We start from the raw sequence: 9,454 nt of genomic DNA, 5'->3' as shown, positions 1-9,454 counted from the left end.
CTTGTCCCCCCCCCCATCCAATAACACACACACGTCTCCCCCATGCCCTCATTACCCCCCAGCCCGAGTGGCGTGAGGTCCCGTTTGACGGTGCCCCCAGCCGCTCCGGCCCCCGCGGTGACCGCTGGATGCAGGCCATCATAGAGGCGCCCGGCCCCAACGCTCAGCTGCAGTTTTACGCCAAGGGGCCGCGCCCCGACATAAACGATGAATGGGGGCCCTCGTCAAGCCGCCGCGATGGCGCCTGGGGAGGCAGCGGCAACGAGGGGGCCCGGCGCGGGCGCGGCGCAATCAACAGCGACGACGGCGCCGACGGGGTGGCGGAGGATCGGCCGGCGACGGGCGGCGCCGGCGGTGGGCCGGGGCACTACACGCTGCCTTGGCCCAGTGGCTGGAAGCTTGAGCGCGGGGCCGTCTCAAAGTTCCTGCGCGCGCTGAGGGGGCCCATCATGCTGGTGCGCCGCTGGCCGTCGGCGGGTGTGGGGGGCCGTAGTGGGCCGTAGTGGCGCTCACTGGGTGGCGCCGCCCTGTGGCCCGTGCCGCTCCATTGCCTGCGCCACACCATGTCGCATGCACCTGCGGCCTGTAGCCTGCGGCCTGCACCCCCCGTCAAGCCCAACCTGGAGCCCTCCTCATCGACGCAGCTGCGCCCTGGCACCCCCCTGTTGTGGACTGCAGTGCAGTGACGTTGACGGGACATTTGTGACAGACAAGCAGGGTGATGAGTGGGGCAACACGCGCATCAAAGACTTCAAGACCTACTGGTGGGGGCAGGAGACGTGCGAGCTGGGACAAGAACGTGGGGAGACACATCCAAGCTGTGTGCCTTCAACTGATGCTCCAGCCATGATGGCGTTGCAGCCACATGCAGGGGTGGTGCAGGCTGAGCACGAGGGCCGGCCAACGCCGCTGCAACGTCCCACTGTGTGCAGGGAGGACACTGCATCCCTGGGCGGCAGCGTGCTGGTGCTCAACACTGGCCGCAGCAAGGGGAACCTGATGTCGCTGCTGCGCGACAAGGAGGAGGTCATTGCGGTGCCCGATGTCATCATCACTGCCGTGGGCACCAAGGTGGGCGGGCACATTTGCACGAGGGGGGGGGGGTGGCCGGCAGGATGGGGGAACTTAGGAAGGTTGAATGTACGCTTGATTGTACAACAATCTGAAGGAGGCTGTTTTGGCAAGCAAACGCTGGGGCATTTGCACGACGCCAGCTGCGGTTGTTGTCGCCGCCCCTGCTGGGCCGCCATTGCCAGCCCTCTCCCCTGCCCCCAACCTCTGATGACCTGTGCCTTTGCGTGACACTGCCAGCTCCCTTAGCAAGCACCCTTTCCACCCATGCACCCACCCAACCACCCGCCTGCCAACCTCTCCCCCTTGGACTCAGATCTGGCACCGCCGCTCCACGCACCGCGCTTTTGGTGGCTGCACTGCGGAGGACTACGAGGAGGACCTGGCCTGGACACAGAGGCTGGACCACGGCTGGGACCTGGGGGCGGCGCGCCAGGTGGCGGAAGAGGTGGGCACGCAGCATGAGCATGCGCGGCGCCCAAGACCCCTGCTTGAGCATGGGCACTGGGGTGGCATGTGGCTGTTTGAGCCAAGGAGATGGCATGGTCCACCCCCACCACCCATGCACGCCCTGGTTGCGATGCTGGCCGCAGCTTGATTCAGATCAATACACCCCTTGGTCAACCAACTCCACCCCGTCACAGTCCTGATCAGCTTAGTGAATGTTATACTGCCCTGCCCCTTCACCCTTGTAATTGCATCAGCACATGGCCAAGTACAACAAGGGGCAGGACACGCGGGCCAGTTGGCTTGACAACGGCACGGAGCACCCCCACCGCATTGCCCTGAGCGTGAGGGTGGACATCGTGGCCGACATCGTGAGGGACATGGAAGCTGCGGTGGGCCGCAGCAGCGACGGCAAGAGGGGCTTCAAGGTGGGCGGTGCGCACATCGGGGGCGGCGCAATTGTGAAACCCTCTACATCTGAGCCCTCCTCATCAACGATTACCAGCTAAACAGCACCCAAAGGGAGCTGTCGCACTGCAGGGTGGGTGTAACGATGCCAGATCTGGCACTGACGCTTGGCAGATGACCTCGTTCGACCCTGACACAGAACCTTGTCGGCACAGGCGAGGGCTTCTTGACCCTCCCTTGGCCCCTCTCCCACCCTCTGGTCACCCGCAACCCCCACCCCCCGCACAAACACACACACACACACACACACACACACACACACACACACACACACTTGTGATGGCACCCCAGGGCCACATCATTGCGAGTGGCGCTGGCGAGTGGCGCTACCTGGATGTGGTGGCGGAGCGCGGGGGGAAGCTGGAGGCCATAGAGTGGGTGCGCGCGCTCTACGGCATCCCGGCAGGCCGCTGCATGACCGCGGGAGACAGCTTCAACGACGTCGAGATGTTCAAGGCGCGCCGCTCACTGGGGCGGGGTGGTGGGCAGGGGGGGCTGTGCGACCCAGGTCCTATCATGTCAATCGTGTCGCGACTTGACTGTCCATTGCAGGGAGTTGAGAGGATGCTTTTGGAGCTGTCACTGGTGTCTTGTCTGGTAGTACACCCCTGGGTTTGTCATTGGAGCAGACAGCCCAGCTCTCATCCACCTGACCCCGTTACCCCCTCCCCCAAGTACACACATGTAAGCCGCCTCCCTGCCTCCACCATGCGCAGGGCACCAGCCCGGCCGTTATTGTGGGCAACGCGCAGACCGAGCTGCTGACCTGGTACAACCAGTACAGAGACGACCCCCCGGGGCGCATCGTGCTGGCGCGCGCACCAGACGCCAGCGGTGTCATCGAGGGCTTGGCTCGCCACGGCCTGCTGTGACGCGACGCAAGGTCCCGCAGGGCGGCACGCGTCTCCGCACGATTGTGATTCTGTTTCTCTGCGTCATGTTTGTACGCAGTGATTGCGATGGGCGCTCTCAATTCCTTGAGGGTGCCATCCTTGGTCATTGCTTGTGGTCTTGCGCGCTTTGTGGCGGGCTGTTCTTTGGGAAGGCAAGGGGATCGTGCCATTGCACCGCGTCCACTTCGTGTGAAACCTCAAATCTTGGTCCTGCTAGTCTGCCAAGGCTTGCCCAGCGGTGTGACGTGCTGCCACAAGCACATGCACGCAACATTTCAGACCTTTCTATCGCCGTCTTGAGCGTGTGTTGTGCGTGCTGGGCCACACTGAGCTGTGCCAAGTGCACTCCACTGAAGTGCTGGCAAGGGCATCGTACACGCCACGCCACATAGCTGCGCCGCAATGGGGTCCATCCATCCTTTCCATACATCGTTTGCATGCGCTGCCTTGAAACTGGACCACCCGACTGTCTGTGACTGCTTGCTGCGCCTGGCTCCTTTGTGCAATCTTGGTGTGCGGCTTGTGCAGTGAATTGCAATGCCTGCCCCGTGCCTGGCCGCGCACCTGATCGAGGCGCTTGGGTTTTGCGCCGTTTCGCCCTTGCCATTATTACACTGCGTCATCAAGCCGTCAACAGCAAGGTCAGTCGATGTGTAATTGTCAACTGATGCAATGGGGTGCAGCGCAAAAAGCACATCTGCAGATCGGCAGTATGATGGGAAAAAAGGTGTTTGCGTCTTGGTAGGGCAAGGGCAAGCCACGCCCAGGGGTCCAATGGCCAACCACTCGGAGGAAACTTGACACAGGCGTCAGCCACAGTAAAACGGAAGCTGGCACGCACATTCCCAGAGCATGCGCAGACCTGAATGCTAGCAATGACTCAACTTGGGCTGCACGCCAGCCATGCCTGGGGTCGGGCTCTGACCAGAGTTAGACTTCACCTCATGCCTGGCCATTGCAAAGCGGATGCTTTAACCAGCGCCAGGCGTCCTGGGCAGAACTCACAAAGCCTTCACTGGAAACTGCAGCCCAGCTGACAGCCCCATTAGCCGCGCACGAGGGCCGACCCCAGGCGGCCACGCCCCAGCCCGCCCGCGGCCCGTGGGTGTCAGCTGCCCTTCTTCGTGGCGGCGGGCTGCGGCCCCATGGCCTTGAGATCGTACTCCACCAGCCCCGCGGCGGCGTTGCGCAGCTGCAGCCAGTTGCAGGTCTGCTTGGTGGCGACGCCCGGCAGCGACAGCAGCCCCAGCACCGCCACCGCAGGCACGCCGCCAAGCCGCTGCAGCGCCGCCAGCGGCGGCAGCGCCACGACCAGCTGCTGCGGAATCCGCTGCAGCAGTGCGGGGCTGACGCGTATGAGTCCCAACGCCTGGAAGCGCGGCCAGGCCAGCATGTAGAGGCAAAGGTAGGCCACCTCGCAGCAGATGCAGCAGAAGCCCATGAACAGGCGGTTGCTGTAGTAGAACCGCACCATCATGCTGCGGCTGCGTACGTCCTGAGGGGGCACGGGCGGGGCAGGGGGAGACGGGACAGGGGAGGGGAGGGGAGGTGGTCCAGGACTGCGACAGGTAAACAGGCCGCGCCGCCATGTGCTCACGTCGCTTCGTTGCTAGCCCAAGAACTTAGGCATCACCTCCTTCCCCGACTTGCCGTATTATGGGATAGTCTCAATCTCCGCGTGGGACCCCTCTGCCGCTGCCTTTCAAAAGCCACCGCCCCCACCACGCAGCATCCCTCCTCCATGCAAACCTTGTGCGTGGAGCTGCCAGCCAGCATGGTGGAGTACATCTGGAACCAGTGGCTGCTGATGTCCAGCATGAGAAGCACCAGGAACAACAGGCTCCCTTCCGGGTAGAACGCGCACAGTATGGCCAGCAGCCCCGTCGTCGCGACACGGTCTGTCACCATGTCCAGCAGCGCACCCAGGGTAGATGACTGCCCAAACGTGCGCGCCGCGCGACCGTCCAGCTCGTCACATACAAAACTGCAGGGCGACCAGGGGGCGTCGAGCAGGTTTGAAGGTGTATGAGCAGCAGCGCTTTGAATATCTGCGACGCGTGGGGTCGCGCTGCTGCTCGAGTCCTGTGCGGTTTGAACCTGCTCGCGTCACAACCCAGGCCGCGCCGCCTCACCCAAAAAAATAGAGCGCTACACAGGCGATCGGGTGCTTGAAGGCAATGTGGAAGGAGTACAGGGTCGCGGCGATGCGCGCGTATCCTGCGCGGCGGGTGGTGTCCATATGCAGCGGGCGCATGTGTAGTTTGGATGTGTCCAGCGCTGCGTTGCGGTGGCGCGCATGCCCAGTCCTACAGGCACCACAGACCTATCAAATTTGGTATGTAGATGTAGACGTTTCGATGGCGTTCAAAGAAACCAGCCATTTCTGCGTTGATGGCGGGCTAGCTAGCTCTGATCCAACGCCCGCCAGTCGTCCGGACCTGCCCAAACAGAACAAACCAATCAATGCTAATCGAGGACGACGATCTCGTCGCTGCGATCTGACCGCTGAATGTTGCCTGGTGTGACACAGCGACGGGCCGATAGCGTGTGTGTCGTGCAGCCCTCACTCAAACATATGTGTAATGAATGTCAACATCAAATCGTCCGATAATGTACTCCACACACTATCATGCCTGTGGTGAACTGGGTGAACTGGAAAAACCACGACATGCGACACGAACGGGCACATGCAGCATAATGCACCACCGCGAGAGGGGAGAGGACGTCTGTGGGGGTGGCTCCCACTGACAGATCAAGCTGCGTCCAAGCGCTTTTGTGCATACTGTTACTTGCCACATTTGCTGGTTGCGGCCAGCCCCTCTCAATCCGGTACTACAGTACTTGGATAGATACGTAGTCGTCACTGCTTGCTGTTCAGGCGTCATTCCATACGGTACAATTCCAAAGCGACCCCAGCTTGAGCAGCAGTGCAGATTGAGCGGGATGCTTAATCAAGAGGGACACATTCACGCTCGCGCAGTTGCATACACTACCTTCCTCAACACATGCGGTCAACGACCAAGTCGCTTCAGTGCCACCCTAATTGATGTATGCGAGGAAAGGGTGTACGCGGCCACGAGGCTCTTCCTCGATCTGTGATACTGCGCAACATCGGCACTGCTCCTGCGGGCCTGCGTGCAGGGACACATGCCCCCCATCTCTGGCTGAAGTGTGGCATGCTATCATGGAGATCGACCAAGCGCCTGCTTCCTTAAGCGCTTATACGTTGAGCAGTTCTCATATGTTCAGCTGCGCTTTGATTATGCAGGGGTGGGCAACGAACAGCAGAGTGACGCTGTTTTGATTGTGTCCCGTGTTCAGATAGCTAAAGGCGCTGTTTGCAACACGGACGTTCCCCGCAACGGCACAGCATGGAATTGCACAAGGCACATCGTGTGCAAATGTGCAAGTGCACTCAGCTGGTCTGCCTGACAGGGGTGTGTCTGGTGCATACAGTCATGGTCAAGGACAGCGACTGTACACGCAACCACAGTCAACATGGTTGCCCGCCATGGTTGCCTGCCACAGGGCTCCCACGTTGAGTGATTGAATGCAGCAAAATTGATGAAGTTACGTGCACAAACAAGTTGCCAAAGAAGCCACTCGTAGAACGGTCCAGGCGAGCCAGGGAGCCTAGCATGCAACCCAGTTTGGCCTCCCTACCCGCCACCCACCGAATGCACATGCCATTGGCCCTGATTGCGCCCTTGAGAATTTCAATCCCTTCATTCTTTGTTGTATTTGAGGCTGTATTTATACGGCGCAAGTGGTGCCCCGCACACACTGCGACCAACACTCGCCATGGCTCTTTCCAGAGCAGCCGGTGCTGCCAGCGGGCAGCGCACTGCTCTGCGCAGTAGGCATGGCGTACGCCCATTCAGCGGCAGCCGGGTCGGGCCCGGGCGCGTGGTGGCAAGGGCCGCAGAGGAGGACGAGGCTGCTGCCGAGGCCCCGCAGCCAGCTGTGGAGGCGGAAAGTTTCAGCTTCAACTACAGCGAGTGAGTATAGCATCGGCTGAAACTGTTTAAGCCTCGATCGGTCGGCCGATTTTCGGACTGGGGTGTGTGGGCGTCCTGCGGGGGCCGCTGCACGAATGGATCAGCTCGGCGATGCAAAGCAGGTTCTCAAAGCCTTTTGCGCCGGGGTCCTGGCTAAATGGCCATCGCGCGCGCGGGCACGCATGTGGGCTGTGGTGCTCTGCCGCCGCTTGGGTGGCGTGACAGCATGCATGCTTCTCGGCGCATGCCCGAGGCCTCTTGCAACCTGCACGCGTGCAGCCAATCACCAATGGTGGTTGTGGGTCAGCAGTCGCATGCCGTACGCCCCTCTGCAGTCTCGCGCCCTGCCGGCTGCCATCCTGTGCAGCAGGGACGGTCCCGATTTGGCCGGGGCCTGCAGCACCTGCTCGCGTATCGCCCGCGCCAACCCGCCACCTCACACCCATTGGCTCCCCAGGGCGCGTCGCGGCAACTCGTACGAGGCGTCGGACGTGCAGGCGGCCCTGGACTACTACAGCGGCGGCGCGGGCGACATGCCCTACGAGGCCGACTTTGCCGTGAACCGCTTTGGCACTGAGGACGCCGCCTTCTTCGACGACATCGACAACAACGAGGGCTACGCCGCCAGCGAGTACCTCTCCGTCGGTATCGAGGAGGCGGCCCCCAAGACCAAGCAGCGCGGCGCGCGCGACGAGGACGAGGCGTTTGAGGAGGCGGTCGAGGAGTTTGACCAGGAGCGCGCCGCCAGCGCCGCGTTTGAGGGCGTGGAGGTGCTGGATGAGGACCTGCTGGACGACGTCGACGCCGCGGACGCCCCCTGGTCCTGGGACGCGGGCGCTACTGCTGCCGCGCCCACCGCCGCGGCAGGCGCTGCGGGCGACGCCGAGGAGGACTCCATCCTGGCGCAGCTGGCAACGATCGACTTTGAGGCCCTGAAGGACGAGGACGTGGAGCAGCGCGAGCTGGCCAGCATGGTGGTTGACGCGCTGGGCGACGACCTGGACCTGGTGGCGCTGGCCGACAGCGAGGGCGAGGTGGCTGCGGGCCAGGAGCTCAGCCAGGTGGGCGGCCCGAGGAGGAGGCGGGGCATGACGATGTGTGGCTGATTGCAGGCGGGGCGGGGGGGGAGCTGATGTTGGGCTCCATCTGAGCGTCATGCTTGGCCAGAGTTGGCATTGTGGCTGATCACCCTTCACCAAGGCAATCGCATCCAATCCATTCACACACAACCACACAGGCCGAGGAGGCCCAGGTGGACGAGGTGCTGGCGCTGGACGCCGCCGAGCCCACCCCCGAGCTGGACCCGGCCGTCGCCGCCGCCCTGGCGGAGCTGGAGGGCGAGGAGCAGGCCGCGGCTGATGCACCGCTGCCGGCCGCCGACGTGGAGGCCTACCTGGCCGCTCTGCGCGCCATCGACCCCGCGACCGCCGGCGGCAGCGCCGCCGCGCTGGGCGAGGACGTGCGCAAGGAGGCGGTCATCGTGCCCGAGGGCGAGGCGGCGCCGCTGCCCGACCTGTCGTACCCCGAGCTGCCCGCGGACGTGCTGGCTTCCGACGCGTCGCTGTTCCAGTCGGCGCTGGCTGCTGGCGACGACGCCGAGACTGACGCGGTGCTGGCGGCGTTCAGCGCTGAGCTGGCGGAGCTGGAGGCCATCCAGGTGGCCGACTACAACAAGTGAGTGGTGGTGAATTTCTAGTGCTGCTCGATCAGTGCAAGGTTGCCGAATGTGGTGACGCCGGGCAGCTGGGCGGGTTGGGACCATTGTGATTTCGAAAACCACTGAGGTAGGCAGGGTTGGCTGGCAGGTCTGATGAATTGCGGGCCCCACAGCCATAACGCCAATCTGTGTTGAACCCCTGCTTTTGCCCTCCCTAATCACTGGACCCGCAACCCCACCCTCGCCCCCCCCCCCAGCCCCCTGGGCAGTGCCGCCATGTTCCCCGAGGAGGCTGACCTGGAGACCTACGAGTCCATCCTGGACGCCACCGCGGAGTACATGGCCGCCACCGGGGACGAGGTGGGCGCGCCCTTGCGAGGCTGGAGGGTGGAATTGAGGTCTTTTGGGGAGGGAAGGGGGCCAGGGTGCGGGCTGGCCCGGTGCGTCTGCCTCAGGAGGGCCACAGCCCTGGGCCCAAATGCCAAGAATTTGGGTCCGAAGGCGGTCCTGCAGGTGGCTGCCCCTCGTGGGCGCGGCTGCGTTTTTCTGTCCTTATGCCATTGTTGCTGGCACCCCTACATTGTCCTGAAGTACGCCCTGCTTGCGCCCCCAGACCACTGGCGAGCTGTTTGAGGACGGCGCTGACGACGACGCGGCCATCAACCCCTACGACGACCTGGACGCGTCCCTGGTGGCGCGCGGCCCCCTGGTGGAGCTGGAGGAGGACGACAGCAACTTCCAGGTGGGGTGGGGAGTGATTGGTGGGGGGGGTGGGTGCATGTGTCCTGTGGGGTTCAAGGGGCCTTCGTGGGTATCGCGATTCACAAGGCATTTTGTGAAATAGCGTCAGTGGCCACTGTTATGCCAGTAGTTGGCCGCTCACGTATCTGCACTCCCCTCCCCTCCCCTCCCCCCCCCCC

The 9,454-nt window shown here is 63.1% G+C and overlaps 3 protein-coding genes across 3 annotated transcripts in view; 2 read left to right on the top strand and 1 right to left on the bottom strand.

Moving 5' to 3' along the window:
• Positions 1-2,858, top strand: part of MNEG_2702 (hypothetical protein) — a gene marked incomplete at both ends in the record, with an annotated part of 8,133 nt that extends 5,275 nt beyond the window's left edge. The window contains 7 exons of the mRNA XM_014048818.1: positions 63-455; positions 679-764; positions 933-1,071; positions 1,388-1,519; positions 1,776-1,946; positions 2,278-2,364; positions 2,703-2,858. Coding sequence (XP_013904272.1) covers positions 63-455; positions 679-764; positions 933-1,071; positions 1,388-1,519; positions 1,776-1,946; positions 2,278-2,364; positions 2,703-2,858 — 1,164 coding nt within the window. The remainder of the gene's footprint in view (positions 1-62; positions 456-678; positions 765-932; positions 1,072-1,387; positions 1,520-1,775; positions 1,947-2,277; positions 2,365-2,702) is intronic.
• A 1,129-nt stretch (positions 2,859-3,987) lies between these two features.
• Positions 3,988-5,118, bottom strand: MNEG_2701 (CDP-diacylglycerol--inositol3-phosphatidyltransferase; the record flags this gene model as incomplete). The annotated part of the gene is made up of 3 exons (XM_014048817.1): positions 3,988-4,374; positions 4,629-4,863; positions 5,012-5,118. The coding sequence occupies 3 exons, from the start codon at positions 5,116-5,118 to the stop codon at positions 3,988-3,990; spliced, it is 729 nt and encodes a 242-aa protein (XP_013904271.1).
• A 1,562-nt stretch (positions 5,119-6,680) lies between these two features.
• On the top strand, positions 6,681-9,276 carry MNEG_2700 (plastid ribosomal protein S5; the record flags this gene model as incomplete). The annotated part of the gene is made up of 5 exons (XM_014048816.1): positions 6,681-6,877; positions 7,335-7,938; positions 8,115-8,551; positions 8,792-8,894; positions 9,148-9,276. Coding segments are annotated over 5 exons (1,470 nt in total), but the record flags the coding sequence as incomplete, so codon positions are not given.
• Between the last annotated feature and the right edge of the window lie 178 nt (positions 9,277-9,454).

Source organism: Monoraphidium neglectum (assembly GCF_000611645.1).
Source record: "Monoraphidium neglectum strain SAG 48.87 unplaced genomic scaffold scaffold00315, whole genome shotgun sequence".
NCBI lineage: Eukaryota > Viridiplantae > Chlorophyta > Chlorophyceae > Sphaeropleales > Selenastraceae > Monoraphidium > Monoraphidium neglectum.
Note: the sequence above shows the minus strand (reverse complement) of the source record. Positions and strands in the feature narration are given on the sequence as shown.